At 49.4% G+C, this 25184-nt stretch overlaps 11 protein-coding genes across 11 annotated transcripts; 6 read left to right on the forward strand and 5 right to left on the reverse strand.

Annotated features, from left to right (window-relative positions):
- Positions 1–77: 77 nt before the first annotated feature.
- N7503_003708 (CeGAL family transcription factor) lies at positions 78–2382 on the reverse strand (the record flags this gene model as incomplete). The annotated part of the gene is made up of 5 exons (XM_057063255.1): positions 78–341; positions 394–988; positions 1047–2054; positions 2103–2194; positions 2263–2382. The coding sequence occupies 5 exons, from the start codon at positions 2380–2382 to the stop codon at positions 78–80; spliced, it is 2079 nt and encodes a 692-aa protein (XP_056924170.1).
- Positions 2383–2844: 462 nt separating this feature from the next.
- Positions 2845–4694, forward strand: N7503_003709 (Amidase; the record flags this gene model as incomplete). The annotated part of the gene is made up of 5 exons (XM_057063256.1): positions 2845–3083; positions 3132–3153; positions 3201–3473; positions 3538–3732; positions 3786–4694. The coding sequence occupies 5 exons, from the start codon at positions 2845–2847 to the stop codon at positions 4692–4694; spliced, it is 1638 nt and encodes a 545-aa protein (XP_056924171.1).
- A 190-nt stretch (positions 4695–4884) lies between these two features.
- On the reverse strand, positions 4885–6173 carry N7503_003710 (replication factor C subunit 4; the record flags this gene model as incomplete). The annotated part of the gene is made up of 5 exons (XM_057063257.1): positions 4885–5110; positions 5165–5587; positions 5645–5744; positions 5808–6028; positions 6085–6173. 5 exons carry the CDS (start codon positions 6171–6173, stop codon positions 4885–4887), a joined length of 1059 nt encoding a protein of 352 aa, XP_056924172.1.
- A 509-nt stretch (positions 6174–6682) lies between these two features.
- Positions 6683–7303, forward strand: N7503_003711 (uncharacterized protein; the record flags this gene model as incomplete). Its single annotated transcript, XM_057063258.1, has 3 exons — positions 6683–7028; positions 7085–7153; positions 7206–7303. The coding sequence occupies 3 exons, from the start codon at positions 6683–6685 to the stop codon at positions 7301–7303; spliced, it is 513 nt and encodes a 170-aa protein (XP_056924173.1).
- Positions 7304–7411: 108 nt separating this feature from the next.
- Positions 7412–8637, reverse strand: N7503_003712 (protein GET4; the record flags this gene model as incomplete). Its single annotated transcript, XM_057063259.1, has 4 exons — positions 7412–7986; positions 8042–8194; positions 8265–8521; positions 8594–8637. 4 exons carry the CDS (start codon positions 8635–8637, stop codon positions 7412–7414), a joined length of 1029 nt encoding a protein of 342 aa, XP_056924174.1.
- A 430-nt stretch (positions 8638–9067) lies between these two features.
- Positions 9068–10652, forward strand: N7503_003713 (DXO/RAI1 family decapping nuclease; the record flags this gene model as incomplete). Its single annotated transcript, XM_057063260.1, has 9 exons — positions 9068–9142; positions 9195–9437; positions 9526–9557; positions 9618–9645; positions 9697–9704; positions 9765–9868; positions 9919–10089; positions 10153–10452; positions 10507–10652. 9 exons carry the CDS (start codon positions 9068–9070, stop codon positions 10650–10652), a joined length of 1107 nt encoding a protein of 368 aa, XP_056924175.1.
- Positions 10653–10763: 111 nt separating this feature from the next.
- Positions 10764–13236, reverse strand: N7503_003714 (Elongator subunit ELP2; the record flags this gene model as incomplete). Its single annotated transcript, XM_057063261.1, has 2 exons — positions 10764–13043; positions 13108–13236. 2 exons carry the CDS (start codon positions 13234–13236, stop codon positions 10764–10766), a joined length of 2409 nt encoding a protein of 802 aa, XP_056924176.1.
- A 244-nt stretch (positions 13237–13480) lies between these two features.
- On the forward strand, positions 13481–13937 carry N7503_003715 (ubiquitin-related modifier 1; the record flags this gene model as incomplete). Its single annotated transcript, XM_057063262.1, has 3 exons — positions 13481–13536; positions 13592–13756; positions 13820–13937. 3 exons carry the CDS (start codon positions 13481–13483, stop codon positions 13935–13937), a joined length of 339 nt encoding a protein of 112 aa, XP_056924177.1.
- A 64-nt stretch (positions 13938–14001) lies between these two features.
- On the reverse strand, positions 14002–16499 carry N7503_003716 (bifunctional fructose-2,6-bisphosphate 2-phosphatase/6-phosphofructo-2-kinase). The gene is made up of 11 exons (XM_057063263.1): positions 16357–16499; positions 15991–16179; positions 15884–15919; positions 15713–15810; positions 15490–15659; positions 15345–15425; positions 15187–15294; positions 15015–15134; positions 14585–14959; positions 14354–14530; positions 14002–14297 (listed from the first exon to the last, which is right to left on the reverse strand). Exons 1-11 carry the CDS (start codon positions 16368–16370, stop codon positions 14043–14045), a joined length of 1623 nt encoding a protein of 540 aa, XP_056924178.1. The 5' UTR covers positions 16371–16499; the 3' UTR covers positions 14002–14042.
- Positions 16500–17096: 597 nt separating this feature from the next.
- On the forward strand, positions 17097–18320 carry tom40 (TOM complex pore protein TOM40; the record flags this gene model as incomplete). The annotated part of the gene is made up of 3 exons (XM_057063264.1): positions 17097–17408; positions 17499–18146; positions 18213–18320. The coding sequence occupies 3 exons, from the start codon at positions 17097–17099 to the stop codon at positions 18318–18320; spliced, it is 1068 nt and encodes a 355-aa protein (XP_056924179.1).
- A 4782-nt stretch (positions 18321–23102) lies between these two features.
- On the forward strand, positions 23103–24674 carry N7503_003718 (GSK family serine/threonine-protein kinase; the record flags this gene model as incomplete). Its single annotated transcript, XM_057063265.1, has 7 exons — positions 23103–23148; positions 23222–23394; positions 23453–23536; positions 23600–23948; positions 24032–24225; positions 24280–24484; positions 24541–24674. The coding sequence occupies 7 exons, from the start codon at positions 23103–23105 to the stop codon at positions 24672–24674; spliced, it is 1185 nt and encodes a 394-aa protein (XP_056924180.1).
- Positions 24675–25184: the final 510 nt, after the last annotated feature.

The following is a 25184-nucleotide window of genomic DNA, read 5'->3' on the forward strand; positions in this document are numbered from 1 at the left end:
TCACATGTCTACAAATCAATTCCCTTATTTACACAAGATAGAAAGAAAAAAAAAACCTTAATCCAAAGGCCTCAGTCTCACTGCTGAGCCCAGCCGGTAACCTTGCTCGCAGGAATGTGTAGCGAGTGGAGGTGGGCTTGGTACTTCTCCAAGAATGGATGGTTCCCGCCTCGGAAGCTTCTGAAGAGGAGTAGAAAGTCTTCTGCCAAAGACTGCGGTGTTGAGGTTGGGGAGATTGATTCAGGGTAGGCTCCCAGAGGCGTCATTCCTGTACCAAAGGGAGGAGTGATGTTACAAAGGATGTCGGTGGCCCCGATAGCGATATCATACAATTTCTCGGTCTGCAAGTCATTAGCAAACGTCATCACGTTTCAACAAGGGTCGGTCACATACAAGGCCGATTCCATGGGCTTCCATAGAGCTTAGTCTTAATGATCGACATGTTTGAAGCGCCGATTCTGCGATAGTGACTGCGTAGCCGAAGGTCATTTCCGGTCGCTCTGGGTTCGCTCTAAGCAGGCCGTGATACAGGCATAGCAGCCAAACACGGTTATGAATCCATTTCTGTGTGATGAACACATCTGCAGCTTGGGTTTCTCGCAAGCCAATTGCCAGGAGAGCATTGCTGTCATTAGCATCTCCTTTTGCTCTTTCGAACCAATCATATCCCTTATATCTTTCAGCTTGGCTAACTCGCGCAAGACTTTCATGCATAGAGAGTGCTTTGGCTTCGGTAAACTTTTGACAGAAGCCGGAATTAATGTCGCACCGTCTATTCCAGCAATGAATGAAATCTTCATCAATGGCGTCGAACAATTCCATCATTCTCGCAAGACCCATCATACCCTCGGCATCTTTCTCGTTGTGGACAATGATGCCTGAGACAAGGCTATGGGTCGCGTTATGAAGAAATTCGTGCACGGAACGCATGCTGAACCCAGGCTTCCCTGAAAAGGTCACTGGGTGGAGCCTTTGAAGGGCATACGCTCTGGAAATACACTGATTAGCACAGAGATTCAGCAGATGTGAATAAATCCCAACCCTACCTTTCTGTAATGGACAACACAAGATAAGTTCTTAAATGTTGACCTTTCTCTTCACCAGGAAGATCACGATATGAGTTGGGGTCATTCAAGCCCAGGGTGGATGCAAGATCCAAAGCTTCCCGCATCCGAAGCCAAGCCGCGTTATGCTGATTGCTTCCAAATAGACAGCCGAAAAGGAAGAAACTCGTCAGAACGGCCTCGATTGTGGGGTTCTCGCCAAAGTCAGAACAGCTCCGCATTTTAGTGGCTTCATGCATCATCAACCGCGCTTGAGTGGCGCGGGACGCAGTCGGGCGCTCGTTGATTTCGATTGGCTGGGTGAGTGAAAATGCACATAGCGAAAGTGTCATCGCTCCAAATTGAGGGTTTTTGCGATGCTCTTGGGACATCATGCGCGTGAATAAGGAAGCCCGGCTTAGTACCGGGACAGTGGGATGCAATCGGTCAAAGTACACATCAATCCAAGGAATCATGTTCGCCTCGTTGATCGAGGCAGGCCAGAAGTCTTCTCCCTCCGGATTCTCCGAGGGCAACGACCCGGTGGACCCAACCGCTGGGGAATAGATGTTTTGGTGTTCATGTGGATTTATGTTCATGGCCGGTACATCAGGTACTGGCTGGATGATTGATGGCAGGGACGGCTTGAGATAAATATTGCTTCCTGGGAATTCAAAGACGGGCACCTGAGCGCCCAAATTATCGGGCAGCCAGTATTCCACATCCTGGTGGTCATTCCAGCCTACTGCACTACCTCCATGCGATTCCAATGATGTGTTCTCAGAACCCCACGCATCGACGACTGGTGATGGCGCCAGGCCCGCGGCGCCGTTCGCCGGTATCGGGACGTCGGGAGTGGGCGCCCAGGATGACGCCGACAGGGAAACGGGCTGGCCAGGTTCTACCGAAGTTGGGATGTGATATTGGAAGGCATCGGATTTGCCAATTTGGTTATCCTGTGGACTATTCGGGACGAGATGGGTTTGTTGCTGTCGTATTTGCGACACGCGACTGAGCATTGGTTAGACCACAGTGGTGCTATCATCGATCATGACTTACTGTCCGGTTGGGCCGCGCTTCTTTTGCGGTTGCAGAAATGTACAGTCAAATCCCATGGACTGACAGGCCTTGCAGGGTTGAGACAAGCTGCACTGTGGCGGGTTAGCGCCCGTTTTTCCCTGCGCGGTAGAGGGGCCCAAGAATTGGAAATCCCATTTACCTTAATCTTGCGGAACTTGCATTGGTCACACGCCCGCTTGGTGATATTAGCGAGCGGTTTATTGCGAGTGCGAATCGCACCAGGTGCACCAGAGCTCGGCGACCCTGTTGTGGAATCCATGGCCAGGATGCCTCGGTCGCGCCATCAAGCTTGGAGATACTGGGGGAGGGGGAAGGGAAAGGCTGGTTGGTGGTTCTGAATGGGTCGAGGTTGAGGATCCGCGACCCACATTCAGTTGGGAATCGTTCCCCGCTTAAGCTGCCGTGAACGGCCGCAATACTTGTGCAAGCTGCCCAATTGATCAGAGGATGAGAGATTTGAGGGGAATCGCATCAATGACCCCAACGACTCCAATTTTATCTAGTCTCCGAAAATCAAAAGTAAAAAAAGAAAGAAAAAAGAAAAAAAGTCGGGGTCTCCGATTACTCGAAATGCAGCTATTCGATTAGACTGCACTCCGCTTTTCCCGTCTCCACTTGCATGATAACGATCACGGCCATCTTGCCGAACCACATGCTGTTAGGTCGACGTATTTAAAAGAGCCAAACCCATGTGAGAAGGTTCTGGCAGAAAATCATCGTGATGGCCATTGAACAGTGGGAGCTGATTATCTCCCAGAAACGGGCGATCAGAGATAAGCTGCTTACTCCGTACCTGATCAATATAGAAGATCGAGGGGCTCATGTTGATGTTCATGAACGCAGTCATGTAAATGATGAAGTTCAAGCAATTACTGATATTGACAATGTGGAAGTGTTGTTGCAAAAGATGCAAAACGGTGACTTTTCTGCCGAGCAAGTTGTCCACGCATATATTCAACGGTGAGATCCCTATACTTCCCGTCTCGACGCAACTGACTTTCCGACCAGAGCTGTAGTGGCACATCAATTGGTTAGTTCGAGAACACTATCTTTCAATGTGTTGCTAATGAATAGCAGACCAACTGTCTCACCGAGGTGGTGTTCGAGGATGCATTGCAACAAGCCAGAAACTTGGATATAGAGTTCCAGGCAACGCATAAGATTAAAGGTCCTCTACACGGGATTCCCTTTACCGTGAAGGACCAATTCAATATCAAAGATGTTGACACAACTTTGGGTTATGTGGGCCGATCCTTCAACCCAGCGCAACAAGATGCAGTTCTGGTTCGGATCTTGAAGGACATGGGTGCGATTGTCATTGCAAAGACCAACTTGCCCCAGAGTATCATGGTAAATACTACCCTCATCTATCACCGCTTTCTACATGGTTCCCATTAACTCATCAGAATCTTAGTGGGCCGAAACTGAAAACCCGCTGTGGGGACTGACTACGAACCCTCGGAACCCTGCCTTCTCTCCAGGTGGCTCCACTGGGGGCGAGGGCTCACTTTTAACCTTGCATGGATCTTTAATGGGCTTTGGTACGGATATTGGAGGGAGCATTCGGATTCCTCAAAGCATAGCTGGTCTATATGGTTTGAAACCGTCGGTAAATACACAAGACTAGATAACCAGCCATATTAACCGCTAACCCACGTATAGAGTAGTCGGTTTCCCTACGAAGGCGTCCCAGTCTCGACGGAAGGTCAAGAGCATGTTCCATCTGCCGTGGGGCCAATGACCCGGGATCTCCAGTCGCTCAGCTATATCACCCGGCTTGTGACGAATGCCCGGCCTTGGGACTCGGACCCTCGATGTACCCCTTTACCTTGGAATGAGACTACATTCGATGAGATTCAAACTCGCCCCATGGTCATAGGACTGATCATGGATGACGGTGTCGTCAGAGTGCATCCGCCAATTGCCCGGGCTTTAGAAGAATTAGCGGTCAAATTGAAGTCTGCCGGCCACGAGATTCTGGTCTGGGATACATCGGATCATGCAGCGTGTATCGAACTGATGGATCTCTATTATACCGCCGACGGGGGAGAAGATATTCGTCGAGACGTCGCAGCTGCTGGTGAACCCTATATCCCCCATGTGGAAGTTCTGGTTAACCGTGGCAAGCCAATTTCGGTATACGACTATTGGCAACTGAACAAGCGGAAATTTGCTGCCCAGAAAAAGTATCTCGATAAGTGGAGCACTGTCCGATCTCCATCTGGGAAGCCTGTCGATGTTCTGCTGGGTCCGACGCTGCCACATACGACTGTCCCACATCGGAAGTTTCGATGGGTAGGATATACCAAGATCTGGAACTTTCTGGACTACCCAGCCGTGACCTTTCCGGTTGACAAGGTGAGGGCAGATCGAGACCAATTGGCGACAGAAGACTACACCCCACGGAATGCATTGGATGAGTGGAATTGGAACCTTTACGATGCAGAAAAGATAGTTGGATATCCTGTGAATCTCCAAATCATCGGCAGGAAACTGGAAGAAGAGAAGGTACTGGGAGCCGCTACTGCCATTGAGAATGTCTGGAAGAACCACACTGCAAGGCACGTCTGAAAATAAATTTTTATAGGGATACGTGGACGAACTTCATAGTAAAGATGTTGGTTTCTTGGAGCAGAGTAAAAGAAAGCGTAATTCGTAAGCGGGCAGGCCCAGCGCTCGATTCCCTATAACTAACTAGTAGACACCGTCAACGCCATGAATTATGCAGTGGAATATCAGGAATATCAAAATGCTTTTTAGATCAAGCCTTGGGGGGTTCGAAGAGCTCGGGTTTCATGTTGATCTTGCAGAGTTTCGAGATGCATCCGCTCAGCTGCAACAAGGATTGCACTCCGTCAAGAATGCGCATGTGTGTGAAACCAATCTCTCGAATAAACTCCAGCTTCGAATGCTCTGAGAGAGTAGGAATGGTCTTGGTGACTCGGAACATAGTGCTAATAATGTCGTGGGAGGAATATCCCAGTGTCCTATAGAGCATGAGTTACGTGCACAGCACATAAGACAAGGAAGTATCAACTTACCATAGTTCATTAAGCCCTTCTAGGGCAGCATCTACCTTGCCCTCCCAGCAGGCCTTGATCATGGCCTGGACCTTGACGGGGTGTGGGCTATCGACAACACGGAACACGTTGTCTCCGCTCACGAAGCCAAATCCAGACCATGTGCTCTGGACGTTATTGATCGCTTGACGCATATCACCCTCGGCGCTGAACACCAAGGCCGCAATACCATCTTCGGAATGCTCGACCTTTTCGGCCTCGCAGATCTGCATCAGTCGCTTGACAACTTGGGCATCGGTCAACCGCGCGTAACGGAGGATAGCACAGCGAGATTGCAGTGGCTCGATAATCTTGTTCGATTGGTTGCAGGCAAAGGCGAATCGAGTGGTAGTCGAGTAGATCTCCATTGTACGTCGCAGTGCTTGCTGAGCACCCGGAGTCATGCTGCACGAAGTTAGCCAAGGCATCCTTCAAGCAGTGAGAATATGAGCAGGCAAATACCTATCTGCTTCATCAAGGATGACCAGCTTGTGACGACCTGGGGGCAAAGTGACCTTTTTCTGGGCAAAACCCTTGATCCGGTTGCGCACTACGTCGATACCTGGAGTATATATCCATCAGCGCCTAGTTTCAAAGCTAATGAACAAGACATAATATCACCGACCTCGCTCGTCACTTGCATTAAGCTCCAACACGGCCTCCTTATACGAGTCTCCAAGCAATTGTCGAGCTAGACATAACACCGAGGTTGTCTTTCCAATTCCTGGCATGCCGGAAATGATAACGTGAGGCATATTTCCATCCTTGGCGATGATTTTTAAACGTTCAATGGTCTCGGTATTGCCAACAATATCATCCAGGAAGACGGGGCGGTACTTCTCGACCCTGTAGTTAGAAAAGTCAGCGACTGGGCCTAATGAGAAACAGATAGAAATATTGACCAAGGGAGTTCGTAGTCTGCAGGAGCACCTGCAGTGGAGGCTTTAGCACCATTGCGTGCAGCGCTTGAGGAAGATTCAGCTTGAACCATGTTGGGCGAGTGGCTTGGTAGGTAATTCGTGGGGTGAAAGTTGAAGACGCGAAAGGTGAACGCGTGCCGCGATAACTTATCTACTGGCCTGTGCACCAAACCTCTGAGGGTCAGCTTAGTTAACGGAATTGATCTATGAACTATAGCAAATTAACAAGATTTCATTGAGACTGATTTAATATCTTTAGCAATTGCAGCCTCGCTGTTAAGTTTTGTTAGTTTATTAGGTATGTACTTCAATCCTTTAAGCAGCATGGTTGTCCGTCTTCGGCGTCCACCGCATTTGCATTCTCCCACTCTCGCATGTTTAGCTTGACGCAGACTCGGTCTACAGCTAATCTTATTCTTCTTTTACGTAGCTCCTTTCGACTTGATGCGACACGAGTAACCTCCCTACACTACCTACATCTCTTCGAATTCCCTACTCTCCTCTCTGTGTGAGACAATCTGCAACCCCTCAAAACAAACCACCTCGGCTACAACCTCATCCCTTAGCGGAATACACAATAATGAATATGGGGACATCGGTTCGACGAAATCTTTTCCACCAGAACCTGAGCCGCCGACCTGCATCTGCAGGACCTCCCAATGGGGCCGTACCGCCCGGGCATAATGGCCTCTCAAACCGCCCGTCCAACAGGCTGAAGCCAACCGTCTCTGATCCCTCCTCCACTCGAAGCACGAAGTTGGCAGAGAACAAGGACATTGTGGTACGCGATAAGAATGGAGGCTACAAGCTTGACATGCCTGCTTTACCGAGCAGAAGCATTGTTGGTGATAATGGTGAAGAGTTGGATGAGCTTGAGGCCGGCGAAACAAGCTTTGAGTCATTGGACATGGAACGGGAGAAAGAAAGTATGTGTGCTCGTTGATTAGGAGTGTCTATTGGCTGTCTACTGACGGTTGTCTAGATTACGAGGCCGCGCTGGTCGAGATGATGATCCGCCATCGCAACAGACAGTCGAGTGGTGAGCCTGATGGTAAGTTGCGGTGGTTTTACGTCTCCTGGCCAAGTAATAACAGATTGTACAGAAATTCTCAATATTGTACATCAGAGTTTGCTCAAAAAGGCCAGTTCCTTGGACGACGACAATTGGATGTTCGAGCCAGAAATCCAGACACGAGTCTAGAAGATCAATGTAAAAATGCGCTACATGTACTTTCATTTTTCATTACACGGTCACTTGGACATGCACAACGTGAGAGAAATCAGCCCTTGAGCACTCCTGTTTGGCCGGCTAGTCAAGATCCATATTCGACGGCGGTGCCTCGACCTTCTTCACAGCGGGCCGAGATGGGCCTGCGTTGCCTTGGCCTCCACCGAACAACATGCCGCTCATCATGTCAAACAGGGGGTTTCCCTGCCGAGGAATCTTGATCCCAAAGTACTGCTCACCAATCTGTGCCAGAGTCTCGTCCCAAATGCCCACATCCCGAATCTGTGCCGCATAGTGTGCGGTAAGCTGTCGGAACAGATCGGCACTTCCTCGCTGAATCGTCAGAAGCAACATGCTCAGGAAGTTGAGTAATGGGAGGGCAGGGTACACCCGAACATCGGAGCTGGCGCTGCTCACCTCTTGCACACCAAGAGACGGGTTCGCTGTTGATAGTCGAGTGGTGAAGATGAGCAACGCCTTGTTAGCACTGCGGAGGTTGCCTGTCGTGAGGTATGGGAAGATGGCGCGCGACGCATATAGCGCTGCGGTGTGCGGTTCGTCATGAGTGTACCACTCATATTCAAGTTTCGCTAGAGTCTCCGCCGATTCCGACGTTCCTAGGATCAAATGTTTTTCGGCCTCGTACGGCTCGTTATCTAACAGGCGTTTGGTTAGATAGGATTGGCCAAGACGAAGATCCGAATAACAAACCTTCCGCGTAGACTGAGCCAGCTGCATGATGCAGGTCCGGATCTCCACGCTCCAAGGGCCCGTATTGCCCACTCCATCCGATGATCTCCTGAATATACCGCTTTCTTGTAGGCTCTTCCGAAGGGAACTCGCGCAGAATCTCGATAAGGCGCTCTATCATCACAACCAGTCAGCCATCTCTTCGGTAGTACTTCTGTGCAAGGAAACTCAGCAGACGACTCACTCTTTCGGGAACGACTCTCTGCATCATCGGCACGTCCTGAGATCTGCCATTCTGCCTTTTTGTAAACCTCGACCACTAGCATGATCGCCAGGTCTCCACCACTCGCCGAGGCACCCTGCTGGGCTCCAGCCCTTAGTAGAGCGGTCGCACCACCAGCTAGGATCTCTGCGGCGGCATCCCAGTTGGAGGCCTTGATATAGCGAGCCGCGATCACACGTAGTTGTTGGTGGGCTTCATAGTAGGCGCCGGCCGCGATCCTGTCCAGAAAGTGGGCTGTCAGCATACCGATCCATTCGGCTTCTGGGGAGCGAATCGGAGTCAAGTCTCACTTTTCTTGCTGGCGGGCAATAGTCTTGTCGATCTTGGAAGTCATTTTCGGGGGGGGGAAATTCCAGTGCAAAGCAAGGGAGAGAAGTGCAGGATCCAAGCTTGACGATGGGGAACGGGAAAGCTGTTCGCAGTCCCAACTTCCCAGAGTTTAGTGGGGAACGCGGCTCCGTGACTGGGGATCCTTGATCCATTTTCCTTCTCACAACCCTCTCTCTTTTGCTGAAGCTTGTCTATCGGCTCTTTGGCTTCTTTTGTTAGCATTTCCATACATTTGATGCCTGGGGCTATTTACTGGTGCTCCTCATCTAACTCTAACGGGTGGTGCAAAGGTTCCTTGCGACCCTGAAAGAGCCAAACGAGTCTGATATTACTTGACCAGTTGACCCTGTCACCAAGGACAAATTGCTTCTCTTGCACTTGAACATGATACAAAACAGACGTGACATTCTTGCAAGTTGACTGGATCTATCACCATGAGCCAATCCACATTTGACATCCAGCCAGTGAACCGCTTCGTCGGTTCAAATACTACTATTCGACGACCGAAAGTAAGTTCATGATAGTATTCTTTTTCAGGAGCCAAGGAACTGAACTTGACAGGAAATCACTTGTTTCTCCTATGACAATGAGCGTCGGTTCTCATTAGGGGAATCATCCCTGTCGTACTACTATCCGCCTAGTCTACCAGCTGATCTGAATCTTGGATTTAACACCTTCCAAAAGCTCAATGATGCTGGTGATGAGCATCTAGATGCCTTACTAGATACGATCACTGCCCTAGAGAAGGATGCACAAAAGAAATGCGAGGCTGACATCGTCACTTGGCGTGGAATGATGACCAAGGTAGGTGCTATACATTAGTTGCATGTATCTCACACACTCCGGGAGATGAGGCGTGTGTTTCATTCGTATGGCTTTAATACCTTTTTAGATCTTGGCGGCTCCCTACGATATGATGAATGGGTACGTTTCTGGTAGAGGTCCATCAAGACTCATGCTCCATGCTAATGATTCAATCTCTAGCTTCGAGATGAATGCGACATGCTTTCAGGTATGATTGATTGCTCCATAAACGTCTGCATGGTGTCTAACATTGACTTAGGGTACAATGTGCGTGTGTTAAGTGAGCGTTGTCTTTTGAGACCACCGATATTGACATCACAATCCTAGCTTCATCGAAGAGAACAACGCGTACAAGAATGAACAGAAAGAAATTCAGAAAAATCAAAGAATGCCACCGGGCATGGCATCACAGGAAATGATGATGTATTGGGGTAGGATTGACTTTCCAAGGTTCTTCAACAATGGTCGCTGAAAATACCAGGTTATAAATTCGAGGTCTTGTCTGTTCTTCCCAAGCCATGGGATCCCATGACCCGTGCAGAAATTGAAGCACGGCCAAATCAAGTTGTCAATAACAGTGCGCAGTATTGTTCGGTGGTCAAAACCGGAATTGGCAACACACGCATGATCCTTGGGGGTGAAGTCGATGCCGGTGAGTTGTAATCAAAGGACCAGGGGGAAATGCGAAATTTTCCAACTGATGTGACCGTTCTAGTATGGGACTGCAAACCAGAGAGGGAGGAGGATCCTATCCACTGGGTCGAGCTGAAGACATCGGCCGAGATTCGCAACGACCGCGATATGCTCAAATACGAGCGAAAGTTGTTGAAATTTTGGGCACAATCCTTCTTGCTCGGTGTACCTACAATCATCGTCGGCTTTCGAGATCAGCACGGCATCGTGCATCGTTTGGAAGAGCTCGATACAGCCAGTATTCCTGGCAAGGTTAAGAAAATCGGGAGAGGTTCCTGGGATGGGAACATCTGTATCAACTTTGCTGCTGCATTCTTGGACTGTATGCTTATTCCCTCTCTTTCTCCGTCCAAGAAGCTAATGGATACTTTCCTAGGGCTCAAGCAGACTATTCAGCAGGATGGAGTTTGGAAGATTCGGAAACGGGAGAAGTCCCCGGTCATTGAGGTGATCAAGGTTGAAGAGTCAGGGCATGGCGGCATACTTTCACCAGCATTCACAGAATGGCGATCGACCATGTAACTCTTCATACACTTAATTCGATTCTGTATTTTATACTTCACGACTCCTCAAATCTATGTACAATTCTACACATTCATTGGGCATTATTCAGTGATCAAGTCTTACCATAGGTCACGCTGCCAGATTCAAAATGGCATAAATGCGTGTAGAGGTGTCTTCGCTACCCACTGCAAGATCAAAATGGGGTTTGCTGTCTGTCTCTTCGGCCGACACAGGTCGCCATGACAGCTGTGTGATGGCTCTGGAAGGTGCCATGGTCTGGTCGACAGCCACAACAAGCTGTGCTTCAAGAGTATCAATGTTGATTCGGTGAATTGAGACGGCACCGCTATCCTCTCCCGCAGCCAGAATAAATGAGTTTTTATACGGTGCAGCCAGGAAAGCGATCGCAGAAACAGCGGATGTCAACGCAATGGTGGTCTTGCAGGTGAAAGTATTGTCTGTCTTTTGCCAAATCTTCACTGATTTATCACGCCCTGCCGTGGCAAAGACGTAATTTGTAGTCACTGGTGCCCACGCAGCTCCCAGTATCATCCGAGAGTGACCCTTGGGGTTGGAGATGAAATTGGTGTATAGGGTAGGGTCTTGTTCACTCCGTGTAAAAACAGCCCATTGTCGGTCTCGACCCACACTGAGGAGATATTGGTCGTTGTCGGAAAACGAGAGGTCGGCGATGGTCAAGGAGTGTGCAGTAAGAGAAGGCTTGATCTCATGCCAGTCTGATGTATCATATAGTCGAATCACTGCATGGTCGATACTAGTGGCTTTGCAAGCAGTGGCAATGAGTCTGCGGTCGTGGCTTACTGCAACTGCTGAAATCTCATATCCATGGCCATAAAGCTTTTCGTGCTCCGGCCACAGTGTGTATCGAGCTAGTTGATCCTCCAATGGTGGAGTGTCAGTGTTCAGATTGACAACGGGTGCAGATGTTTTCACCCCATTAGTTTCATCCTCATCCACTGGTGCCTCGTCTCCTTGTGCTTTATTCGACAAGCCGAGAACTGGAATTTCGGCCGTGTCTGGGAGATCACCCTCGATGGTCTGTTTGAACCCTGTGAGCTTTCCAAGGAGATCAGCAATCTGCTTTGGCTCGTTGAAAACCCGCAGAAGCTTTTCGTCAGCACCAGAGACAAATTGAGATGGCCCCAAGGTGTCAATGCAGTTCAGGTCGTACCCATGAATCTGGGGGCGAGAAAACTCGTGCCACGAGCATTTGTCATCACGCAACCACTGGGCATGAAGGCGTGTAGTTTGGTCTGCACTGGTTGAGAGTAAATAGCCACCGCTGGGGTCCCACTGTACGCCATTGGCTGCACGTACGTGTCCCGAAATGCCAAACTTTTGCACCCAAACATCTGCTTCAGAGTCATGCTGCCACACGCGCCAGCTGCCTGTGCGGCCCAGGCTTACTACTTGCTTGCCATCTGGCGACCATAGTCCAATCCAAAAGCCACCAGCGCTTCCAGTCGCGGTGGTCGATCCCTTTTGTACACTAATTTCTCCCATTCTTTCAATCGACATCCAGACTCCCGATATCGAGTCTTGCTCCCAAATGGTGACTGTGTTATCTGCAGAAGCCGAGAGGAGCTGTGATCGGTTGGGATCGGGATTCCATGCAGTGGTGTAGATCCAGTCCTCGTTGCCAAAAAGAAGAGCCTCAAAGGTAATGGAATACTTCAAGCCAGCTGCCTCAAATTCATGAGCTCTGTTCGACAGTGTAGGCTCCATGCCGCCCAGCAAAGGATCAGCATCGTCAATAGGTGCAGGAGCATTTGCTTCACCTTGACGCAATCTCCACAGACGGATGTATCTGTCCTGACTGGCGGATGCAAGCAGGATATCGTTGGTCTTACTCTGTTTGTCCACCGTAAACGAGAGAGAGCGAACCCAGGCTTCGTGACCTGCAAGAATGGCACGGCGTTGAAAGTTTGGTTTATCGACTGACTCTTCTGCAACGTATATTTGCACTTTTGTTGTAGTTCCTGCGACAGCTAGGACTAGCGGGCGATTTTTGCCTTCGAGTGCTCGTAGAGACAAACACAGTGGAAAGAAGCGAGGTTTCATAATTATGGCTTCCATCATCTCGCCCTTCAATTCCACTGCATTGATTCTCCAGACCCGGACGGTCCCATCTGCGGCTCCAGATGCAACAATGTTCGTCCCGTCAGCCACGGCTATCGCGTTGACCGACCCGGTGTGACCCTCGAGAGTGAAGGCATGTCTGTAATTGCGAGGTTCGGTGGTATCTTGGTGCCAAACTCGAATTGTGCGATCGACGGAACCGGTGAGAAGCAATCTCGTCCCCGATGAGGGGCAGGTGTAAAATCTGACCACGCTGACTTTGTCGGAATGCCCAACGAGAAGCGCATACACCCCCCGGTGAGAATCGTTCTTGAAAGTCTGTTAGTATGCCAACGGGCGTAATGACAGGTACATTGAGCCGCAATAGACTTACTAGAGGCTCCCACAAGGCGACATTATTGTCCGCTCCAAAGGCGAGCACGCCTGTCTGGACATCCCAATCTGCAGCCCCTGGATGGCGGTTTCCACCTACACTGAGGTAATCAGATACGACAGAAGCCATAGCTAGCAACAGGTCGAATGACCCAGGTTTTGTGCTTTGGACGTGGACACTGGTGGAGAAAAGAGCTGTCGCAAAAGATAAATTGTGGACGTAGCTTATCGATAAGAGGCTACCGCCTCATGCCCCTCCTTGTCTTCCTCTTTTCTTTCCAATCCTTTGTCGAGCTTCGTCATTTCAATTGAGGGAACAATATCACCCTCCTGGAGTCCGAATTTGTAGCTCAGGCTTTATCACGGCACAAACCATGACTGATCCCACAAGTGGGGGCGTGGCTCCTATCCCCATCACGGTCGAGTTTACGTACTTATACCCGCATCCCCAGGCTAACTTCTTCGGTACTGATTGCTTTCTACAGCGGCGGATTAGAGATTTTGTTTTCCAATGAGCGCAAGCATAAAATTACAGTACCGGGCCGCCTGGATGATGGAAGTCAGCCAAATATCTCATATCTACTCCGGTACCTGGTCGACAACCTGATGAAAGACCAGAGGAAGGAACTATTCATCATGGAGGACAATGTGTACGTAACACTAACATTCTTTCTCTTCAGTTGCCATCAAGTTGAGACTAATATTTGGGGTAGCCGGCCAGGAATCCTTGTTCTAATCAACGACGCCGACTGGGAACTAGAAGGCGAAGAAGCGTACGAATTACAACCAGGAGATAATATTGTGTTTGTATCGACGTTGCATGGAGGCTAGAGGTTGAACGATTAAACCTACAGGAATAATCATGGATTTTTGTGGCGACCGAAAAGGTTCACAAAGCCAAATCAAGTCAAATTGAGCATAGGAACGTTGCTGGCCCTAAACAACATCTTCGACATGTTGCTGTGATAGCCTTTCGGGTTCACGAGGAGTGCGGATCCCACTGGGAGTACGGTAGCCACTCTGGGGAGTCGCCAGACCATCTTGTGGACTTCCCAACCCTTGCATTGGAGAGACAACTCCACTTGGGGGCACTGGAATCTTCAGGTCTTCAGGGGAGGCAGGAATGATTTCTTCGGGAAGATCGGGAATATGGATTCGTTGTGCCTCGTTTTGGTAGCTTTCCGGGATGATCTGAATTATGATAGGTTAGCTGCACAAGAATATAAGTCAGGTCTGCCATCAAATACCTCAATAATCTCATCACGAGGAAATTCTAGGAAGGGAATATCAGCAGCGTTGCAAGCCATGAGGTACCCATATAAGACCCTGAGAACGCTTTCGTGGGCAATGATCAGCAGATCGTTTTGTTCTCGCTCCAATTCAAGAATGATCGGTTCCAGGCGGACAGCAAGATCATGGTAAGACTAATCAGTGTCAGTGTCGTCCTAAGGTTTTTCCTTTGGGGGAAGGGAATTTACCTCGGCGCGAGGATAGCGGTGGTGGTAAGGATCCAGCTCGTGCTTGGAGACCTCATCCGAGTATTCGGCTCGGATGCGCCTCTCTGACATTTTCTCGCAGACTCCCGGGTTGAGTTGGCTCATTTGAGACCGCTGGCGGACCTTGTATCCTTTCTCATGAAGGTATCTCGCGGTCTCCACAGTACGGCGTCTCGTCGACGTCCAAACCTTCAAAGGCCGCGGTTCATTCCCGGCCTCACCCTGGGAGATTTTTGTCTGGTTCTCAGCCTCTCGATGAGCAAGCAAGCATTCAGTCATTTTCTTAGCATAATCTTCTCCTTGTTCAGAGAGAGAGGCATCGGCTTTGTAAGAGTCTGCCTCCAATGAGACGCCAGCCTGTTGTATATTTAGTCCGTTTGATGCTCCTAATGGATAGAAGGAAGTCACGTACCCGCGCAAAGTACGTGCGTCTAGACTTGATGTGAAGGTTCAGCAGATAGAACACAATGCGGTTCGAGAGGTACCCAAAGCTGCGATTGTTGACTATCAATCGCTCTCCCGCATTGATCATCTATAAGGATTAGCAGGGGGTCCAGTGGTAAGTACTAGACAAGAATAAAAACCTTGATGTAGTTTAGGTCCTTCTCCTCCATAGTCTGGAACTGGGGGATCCGAGAGGATATTCTAGTAAGGTAATGCTTAACTGCATCCTCTGGACTCCATGAAACATACTAGAATATAATTAGAAATTGAATATGTAAATGCTGGAAATCAGACTCACATCTGGAGAAGAAATCTTGACCCTGCGGACGTTCTCTTCGATAATCCGTTCATCATCGCACCAAGACTCAATGAAAAGCGTCTAAAAATAAGATGAATGATAAGTGTTCCGGCATCCACGTCGGGTTGAAGTGGGCTTGATTTACCTCGATGTCATGTTTGGCAAACTCCTTGGCAAGTGACCGCCGCCCCGAGGCTAATGGATTCACGGAGTCGTAAATTGCAATTTGGCCATTCTCATGGTTCAGAAAATGATAAATATCTTCTCGGCATTTCCTGACAATCTTCTGGCGGAGAAGGACAGATGAGGCGGTTGCTAAGGACCTTGTGAGCATCATTAGAATTCCGGTTGTGCATTATTGCCCTTACCGTTCACGTAAAAATAATCATCAGGCATATCCTCACCAAATGGGATCGTGGCACGTCGGTAGTCACCTAGATGGAAGATCCTGGTTTTGACTCCAAGCCTGTTGGTCTTTGTTAGCATGTTCTTTCGAGGAGTCGGGGCATCTAGCACTTCATAGCACACGGAGAACCGACCATCGAAGATACCGTGCCAATGCAACAGAGATGTGTCTTTTTAATGGATAACATTAGCTTTTCTAACCCATACCAGGTGATTGGACAGTTGGTCAGGGTTGACGTACGTCTTGCCTCTGGCGGGTAAACCCACGGTGATGATGACGATCCGGCCCGAGTGGAAAAGCCGACCGGATTCCGTGCTGTACAGCTGTGCCGGGGCAAGATCGGCCTTTTCAGGTAGATCATGGATTGCATCGACGAAAATCGAGGACTTTCGCCGGAACTGGGGCGAGTTGGCCACGATTTCTGCTGTGCTGGTTGACGTCAGTTTTGGAATACCAAGGATGCAAGATAATTAAGGCGATTTGCAGAGATATCAGCCATGATCACGGTATGTGATATGCTTCGTCTCTCAAATCTTCAAGTGGCAGCAGCATGATGTTTTTTCATTGCCAGCAAGCCCTCAATCTCCACAGGGCAAGGAGACTTACAGTAAGGTGTCCATGATCGCGGGGCTGCACCTAAATGACGCAAATATTCACTTCGGAACGTGGCGCCTTAAGAGGATTGCTTTTAGAACCCTCGATTGACAGTAAATGGATACTACACCAAAGATATTCCTGGGAGCTGAAGTCTTTGAAGGAGAAAGTTGGAAGCTAAGTCTGGACTCGGGCAGAAGCGGTATATGATAACGGTGAGAGTAGATATCGGGTGGAACCTTTTTTTGGTGCTTGAATGTATTCCCCCAAGTAAACACTGCCAATGCTTAAACTCAAACGCCTTGGAAGTCCTATAATTCCCTACCATCCGACAAGTGCCATCAATATGCAAAGATCATAACAGTTAATCTAAAAAAATCTCGACATTCACATTCAAATTGACTCGATTGGTGTTTTGCAAGTAACCAAAAACACGATCCAATTGGCCGCGGCGCTGACATAAACAAGGGCGGACAGCAGCCACCAAAGACGCCGACGGAACTGGCATTTTTCACGGTCAAGTCTTCAGCTCCGTTTCCTTCATAGTCAACCCCCGATTCCCCGGTGAATCATCAAAAGTCCATACAGCCCTCCCATCTCCTACATCCTGATCTGTGTCGTTCGCTCGTCCCAGATCTTCCGGGCTGGTCTTCATCTTTTCTTTCTACCCATTGCCCTTGTCCGCAACGAAATTCCATTGACCGGCATCGCGTGACGACACCGGTTATAATTCCACATCTCCAACCTTCAAAATGTCCGATATCACATCATCTCTCTCCTTCCTGACGGAAAACCCCGCGGCCGCGGCGATCAAGGATGCATACAACTCGTTCTCTGACCGGAGGGCGTTGCTCAACCTGCCCAACCCGGGTACCGTGGATGGTCTCGCCCGTGAGGTCCAGAAGGACGTGCTGTTGACCAACTTCATGTTCACTGGTCTCCGTGCCGACCTGACCAAGGTTTTTGGCATGTCTCCTCTGTTCCGTGTGTCGCACGCGTTCGCGATGGGCGGATCCGGCAACCTGCCTCCCTACAACTTCTCCACCATGTACGGAAGCCCCAAGGTAAGAACCATCGATTCATTTTTCCTTCGTGGCTTCATCTACGAGCTCATCTGGGATCAGTGGCTAATTTGGATGGTTTATCTGCAATAGGTTTTCATGCAAGGTAACCTCGGAAACGACGGTACCCTCGCCGCGGTCTGCAACTACCGTTGGAACCCGGCGCTGGTCACCAAGACCAACGCGCAGATCATGGCTGGCGGCTCCCAGGGTCTGCTTCAGATTGATAACGACTACACTGGTGCTGATTTCTCTGCATCCCTGAAGGCCTTCAACCCCTCTACCCTTGAGGGTGGCCTCACCGGTATCTTTGTTGGAAGCTACCTCCAGTCCATCACACCCGCCCTGGCCCTTGGTTTCGAGGCAATCTGGCAGCGCCAAGCTATGAACGCTCGTCCTGAGACTGCTCTATCCTACTGCGCCAAGTACAAGGGTGACGACTGGATCGGCACTGCTCAGCTCCAGGCTCAAGGCACCTTTGCTGCCACCTACTGGCGCAAGCTCTCTGAGCGTGTGGAGGCCGGTGTCGATATGAACCTTCAGTTCGCCCCCAACGCTGCTGCCATGATGATGGGTGGCCCCAGCCGCGAAGGTACCACTGCCATTGGTGCCAAGTACGACTTCCGCGCCTCTTCCTTCCGTGCCCAGGTCGATAGCGCTGGCAAGGTCAGCTGTCTTCTTGAGAAGCGCATTGCTATGCCCATCTCCCTCAGCTTCGCTGGTGAGATTGACCAGTCCAAGGTATGTTTTGGATCCCTCTGCCCGTATTCACAATGTCATGGCCCTTTGATTCTAATTCTTCTGTAGCAAACCGCCAAGGTTGGCCTTGCTGTGTCTCTTGAGATCGCCGGTGAGGAGTTGATGGAGCAACAGGAGAATGCTGACCCCGCCAGCATGATTCCCCCTCCTTTCTAAACTCTTAACTCTTCACTCATCCCTCAAGTCTCGTGACAAGTCACGTTTCTTGGGTTAATCACCCTTCATCCTCTGTTTTAGTAGTCTTCTCGCTCCCCCCAATGTCTGGATTGACATGGCATATCACTTCCCCCCCCTTCCCCTGGGTATATCCCTTTGAACACGGGTTGTTAGTGCAGGCGGCAGTTTGGCGCCATGGATATTCCATTTGATTTGTTTCCCCTGTTCTTTGTTGTATAGATTCACACTCCGTTTCCCTTTTCCGATAACTTTCTTCTCCACCCACATCTGATGCCCGCATCTTCGGCTAATGTCCTTTTTTTTTGGTCCGTGGTTTCATGTCTTGTTTTCTTCGGTTTGATTTTCTTCCATGACCTGGATAGTCGGGATGGCGAGGGGTTGTGCGGTGGGAGGTGCCTGCACTGGAGAGTGGTTATTTTGTCGCATCATAGACGGACCAATGTAAAACACTATTGTCGAGCTTTTGCGTGTATAGTACATTTGATGGGTTGTAGAGAAAGTATATTGTCAGCTCAATGGAACATAACCTCGAAGCACCAGGAGATGCCTCCACGGTCGACCCAAAAATGACCCAAACTGAGTAGCAAGTCATTTCCGAGGGCTACGTGCCGAAACATACCCGAGAAGATACCCGAATACCTAAGCTAACTGATGCCCTTCCAATTGTGAAGAGAGGTTCACGTCTTGGCCTCTTTACTGCGGCATTAAACCTATGTATGGACTGTCTATGTACCAAACTCTCAGTATGCATTGATCATCAGGTGCCCATGTGCTCTGAGTGGTTTATGTTTGGTATTATAATACGTAACATTTGGGTTCAAAAGGCAACCGAGGAAATGGGATCCACTAGTGAGTGGGCGGACTGGAGAACTTCAACCGCGCCCTCCAACGAAGGGACTCCGGAGTGCAGATGTGGGCTGGGACTTATGCACCTTTTGTGGAAGCAAACCGTTCAACCCCATTAGACCCCACTTATGTCTCGGCGAAATACCATGGCCATTTCCCTGCTTTTTGGACGTGGGTGCCGCTAGAGAGACCTTTTACTGTATAAGCCAGAGGCGTTGGCAGGATCAGATCACAGGTCTTCCAATGTTAAATATGCATCTATACCCATGCAGTGGTTTCCAAGGTTGTAGGCTCATTTGAATTATAATGCTAGCCTTGTGCTTTTGGAAGTAACGTAGCCAGTACCTATACTTTCGTTTCGAGCCCTGCACAACACACATGCACTGTGGATAGGGCTTCCCGGCATAGATATATGCATTTGTCTCCCTCTCGCTGCCTCTCTCTCCCTCGAGAGTGCCCTCAAACCCCAGTTGACATCATTTCCCAACGGTTCCCGGGTTAGTCGACATGCATCGGAATAATGACAGGGCCGGAGACAAAGGCGTTGCGGGGACCAACTGAACTGAAGGTCTCAACATTTACAGTTTGAGGGCGGGGGCCCGAGACCCTCCCCCTCGGGGTTCAACCAATCAGGGCTGGATCTTGTTCGTTTGCGCGGTAATTCTTCGTTTCTCCTCGAAATTGGCTGGGTAAAATGAGATGGGTTTTACGGGGGCTAAGGAGGGGGGGATTATCCACATGGGCGCGTATTCGAACTGGTTGCACTTGGGACTGGGTCGGACTTGGGATTGTTCGATATTTTACATTTAATTTCGTAAAACACAGAACTGGGTCCATCTGCATATGGGGGGTTTCTCCCTCTTGCCATTTTTTCAATCTCATGAGCATTCGCCCTATGGGTTGGGACATGGTCAAGTAAGTACAAGTCACGTTGAGAGACGAACTAATCTTTAGTTCTCGCACTAACGGAAGATTATTTCCCTAAGGACGTAGATGCCTTCCCGTGTCAGGAATAGTGTCAATAGACGCGTTGGGGAGAGATCAGACCAAGGGTATAAATTTGGATCGTCGCGAAAGGGTAGATCACTCGGGAATAACATCATCACCTTGATCCAGAGAGGTTCATGATTCGCATAGTTTAGTGCATTCCTAAATCCCTAGGATCATCTCATCGGCCTGTGATATGTTTGAAAATGTTTTTGCTCTCACAATGTGAGTTTCATGATGTTATCCACGTGTCTGACAGAGACATGGAATGTCGTGGCCCTTGCTTGCCCTTGGACATCGGACCATTCCCGCCCCTTTCCATGGGTTCCATCTGCAGGAGAGATCATGTAGCAGGAAGTGCCGAGATGGGCCTGCCAGGTACAGGTATGTGGACCAAGAGATTGGTAAATTGTGTGGAATTGCGAGTTCCACTCTGATCCATTGGCGAGATTAGTATTGAATGTAGAGCAGACTGGTTCACGGGTAGAATCTGGTACTGGGTCCCGAACCAGAGAGAGTAGCGCAAAGAGATCTTCCGAGAGAATATCTTTTCCGTTCGACCTTTGGGCCGTGCCACCGTCTCACCATTTTGCCTACGTCACTTCCGGATGACAGCGGCGTCGCCTGACAAAGTTGTGGCGAGTTAATATGCCACAGCCCCCGGATTGATCTGGTGATGTGCGATGCTCTCCGTGCTACTACTGCGGTAATTTTACTTTAGGGTCGGGATGATTTTGCGTAATTACCGGTATGCCGCAAAAGACCTGTTCTGCCGGGTATTGTTGGTACATCTGGTATGTGTACCGCAGCGCTTGTAAGCTTCTCAACCTTGAACCTTTTCAGCCAGGTGCATTACCATCTGCGGGTTCTGCATCGAGCGAATGGTTGGTCCTCAACGGGTGCGTTGGGCCTGGGATTGCGGTGCTTTCTGTCATCCGTCATGATTGGTGGATCTCAGACTTGTGTCGAACACTCGATCTGTTGTGTGAGATGGCCATGGCATCAGGGGCAAGTGTCAGGAACCGAAACATTCCTAGACGCCCTTTCAATGGTTCCCACATTCAAAAAAAAAAAAGCAATTTAGATTTAGAAATCTAGAGCATCCACTTGAGCCCAGTGAACCGTCTATATCCCAAAAGGAGACAAGCAAAAAGCAATAAGGGCTTCTAGCCCAGTCTTTCGGGTTCTGCAGCCCATTCTATAGATCTCCCTAGCTTCCTAGCTTCCTAGCTTCCCTTTTGCTTTTTCTCACCCCCTATACTATGTTTAGTTTAGTAAAGCCCTCGCTATGTACCCAGAGATATGAGGCATAAGAGGGGTTTGACTTTGGTTTGAATTTTCTCATCCCCGGCCGGGATCCCAATCATTCGGAGCCGGACGTCGGCTGGATGAGCCTTTCTATCTCACATGCCAAGAGGAATCCCTGCACGCTGGAATACTCGAATAAGTCGGGGATCGACAGTTCGGTGTTGAGCTGCCGGGTCCCGTTCGTGCCGTATCTCGCATGGCATGGCTCAAGCTTTGAAACTAGATCGACCGAAAAAGTAATATATGTATCACTCTCGTGCAAAAGGGGAGACCTTTAGTAAACACAGTGTGAAAAGCATGTAGGTCATTCTACTGTAGGTATTAAGGAAGTACCCACTCCCCTCATGTATGGAAATCTATCAGATGATCGTGAACCCAGGTATACATAGAACTTTAACTAGTTGAGACTAACAAGTTGTCTAAGCTCCACTTGGCCCAAGCTCTTTCTGGATTTCTTTCTATTCTCGCCTCTTCGCACCTGTATGCAGTAGTCAGCTGGACTCGATGACATGATGGTCACGAGGTCGTACCTCGTACAGCCAATCAGCGTCGTTCCTGGGAAAATCACGGCTGGTCAGCCGACACGGGACTCGCGGAACATCAGTATCTCCGTTCAACGTGACCTTTTCAAGCAAAGTCCCCCCAAAATAGAAGGGAGAAAGAAGAGCGACAGAGAGCTCGAAGAGTGTACATGTTCTGGACTTTGGGCTGTCATGAAGCAAACTTATATCCACTTTGAAAGATGCGCCCTGGAGTCGGATGTGTATCATTACCGGGTAACCCAAATTATCCGTATTGTCGATGAGATCATTCCCGTAAGATTGGTGCTGTATTGGTTATTCGGTAATTCCAGTAATAAATGGATCCAAATCACAATCGACATGCATCCAAGGCGGAGAAAGAGACGAAGAGAGAGGGAATTTCATTCTCTGTAGGAATATATCAATTTATCATCATGTTAATAATATAATAAACAAACCAAAAAATAAAAACAAAAAAACAAAAAAAGCTCTCCCATTCTATCTAAGCCCTATAGATCTCAACTAGTTATAGGGATTCCTAGTCAAATGGCGCTGGTATTGCACATTGGACTCTCCCGCCCCCTCTCTTTTCTCTTCTCCAGCACCTTTTCTTTCTTTCCTTTATTAGGGGGAAAATTCCTTTTTGTTGGAAATAATCACCTTGAAAAAATTCCCTAATTTTTCCTATTATTTTTTTACTTTTCCTGGTTTTTTTTCCTCCCCCTCTGTGGCCCTCAACGTTGTTTCCTTTGAACTTTCCAAGCGTCAACGTCACCTTTTCCGAAGTCGCCCTGAATCCTTAACACCTTAACACCCCCAATACCCAATTTACCCAATTTTCTTACTCCCAATCTAACCCTTTGGATTTTCCTCAATTCGACGTTATTGGTCCCTCCCTTCTTCCTACACACCAATTCATTCCACCTTTTTGGGATTTCCTTTCCCTCTTTCCTGCATTCTTGGCATTCGACCACCTATTCTTCTCATCTCGCCCCGTTCGGACCTTCCGCCCACCCCCTCCCTCCCCTCCCAGCTTGACTCCACCGATTACCACGCCCAAAACGGGTTCCTTTCCTCTTCCTCCATAGCACTCCCCGCCATGTCACAGAGTCGGCCTGGGTTATTCCCAAGTTTGCGCATGGGTGGTAAGTCTTCCCTCAATTGCGTTGGAACTCGTCCCCCCTCCAACTAACGCTCGCTCTTCTCTCCCCGCTACAGAGGTTATTCGTGAAAAGGTCCAAGATGGCCTTACTGGCGAGCACAAGGAGATCTCGTACACTCAGTGCAAGATCGTGGGCAATGGATCCTTTGGTGTGGTTTTCCAGACCAAGATGGCCCCCAGCGGCGAGGATGCTGCCATTAAGAGAGTCCTCCAGGACAAGCGGTTCAAGGTAAGGGCGGATTTAACCGGAAAAAATGGCTGCCAGAAAGATACTGATGATCTTGTAGAATCGTGAGCTCCAAATTATGAGGATTGTGCGCCATCCTAATATCGTCGAGCTGAAGGCCTTTTACTACTCTAACGGTGACCGAGTAGGTGATGAAATCGCCCTCCCGCCCGGTGCTCTCACTGACCTTTCCCCCCCTCCATTGTAGAAAGATGAAGTGTACCTCAACCTGGTTCTGGAGTATGTCCCCGAAACCGTGTACCGTGCCTCGCGCTACTTCAACAAACTCAAGACCACTATGCCCATGCTCGAGGTCAAGCTCTACATCTACCAGCTGTTCCGGTCGCTGGCCTACATCCACTCCCAAGGAATCTGTCATCGCGACATCAAGCCCCAGAACCTCCTGCTGGACCCTAACACTGGTATCCTGAAGCTGTGCGATTTCGGATCTGCCAAGATTCTGATTGAAAACGAACCCAACGTCTCCTACATCTGCTCTCGTTACTACCGGGCGCCGGAGTTGATCTTCGGTGCGACCAACTACACAACCAAGATCGGTGCGTTTCCTTCTCCATGATTCGATTTTACCTTCAACCATCCTGAGCCCATGACTTATATTCCTTTTTATCTCCCTATTTAGACGTATGGTCGACTGGTTGTGTTATGGCAGAGTTGATGCTGGGACAACCCCTCTTCCCTGGTGAATCGGGAATTGACCAGCTGGTGGAAATCATCAAGGTTCTTGGCACTCCCACCCGCGAGCAGATCCGGACCATGAATCCCAATTACATGGAGCACAAATTTCCTCAAATCAAGCCGCATCCCTTCAATAAGGTAACTATCACTCCCAACAGCCCAACGTTTCAGGTGCTGATTACCCAACTCTAGGTATTCCGGAAAGCTCCCCCGGAGGCTATCGACCTGATTTCGGCACTTCTGGAGTACACTCCCACCGAGCGCTTGTCGGCCATCGAGGCCATGTGCCACCCCTTCTTTGACGAACTCCGGGATCCGGCCACGCGCTTCCCCGATTCGCGCCATCACAACAACCCGGCCAAAGACTTGCCAGTTCTCTTCGATTTCTCGCGGCATGGTAAGTTCCATGACTAATGACCTAACTGGCCCTCTCTTTTGCTAACCTATATCCAGAACTTTCGATCGCGCCCGAACTGAATGAACAAATCGTCCCTCCTCATGCTCGTCCGGCCCTGGAAGCGCGCGGCCTTGATATCAACAACTTCAAGCCCCTTTCCAAGGAGGAGATGATGGCTCATCTCGACTGAGGGGATAGATACCTCAACGAGAGACATGTCTGTTCGTAGTGCTTTGTGCACAGCGTGTGAGAGATTCTCGAGGACCTATCGACCGAGTACCATCATGTTTCGAGTGGCGCTCTTCACTTGAGAGAGCATAGGCTTTGCTGAGTTTCCATACCTACTTATTGAACCAGCGGGCCAATGACAGGACTGCAACATCTGTCAGGGAGTTTTGTGGTGGGGGAGCGATGGGAAAAGTGGAAAACGTCCTTTTTCATGGCTAAGCAGAAAACTGGATCTGATTCATTAGGGGAGGGGCATGGGAGGCTGATGATTGTCACGCAATGGTGGTAAGGTCATGGCCTGGAGTTCTTATTTTTTTTGTGTCTGCGACACTTGGGAGGAAAAAGTGATACCCTTTCTGTGCAAGTCTGCCGGGATTGAAGACTGCATAGCTTCATTCGGGGAGAGGGAAAGCAAATCCCCATGCAGAAAGCCCTGATCCCGGGACATTCGATATGCATCACCGTGGGTTTC

The sequence above is a fragment of the Penicillium pulvis genome, assembly GCF_028828015.1.
Source record: "Penicillium pulvis strain IBT 33274 chromosome Unknown contig_1_segment0_segment0, whole genome shotgun sequence".
Classification (NCBI taxonomy): Eukaryota; Fungi; Ascomycota; class Eurotiomycetes; order Eurotiales; family Aspergillaceae; genus Penicillium; species Penicillium pulvis.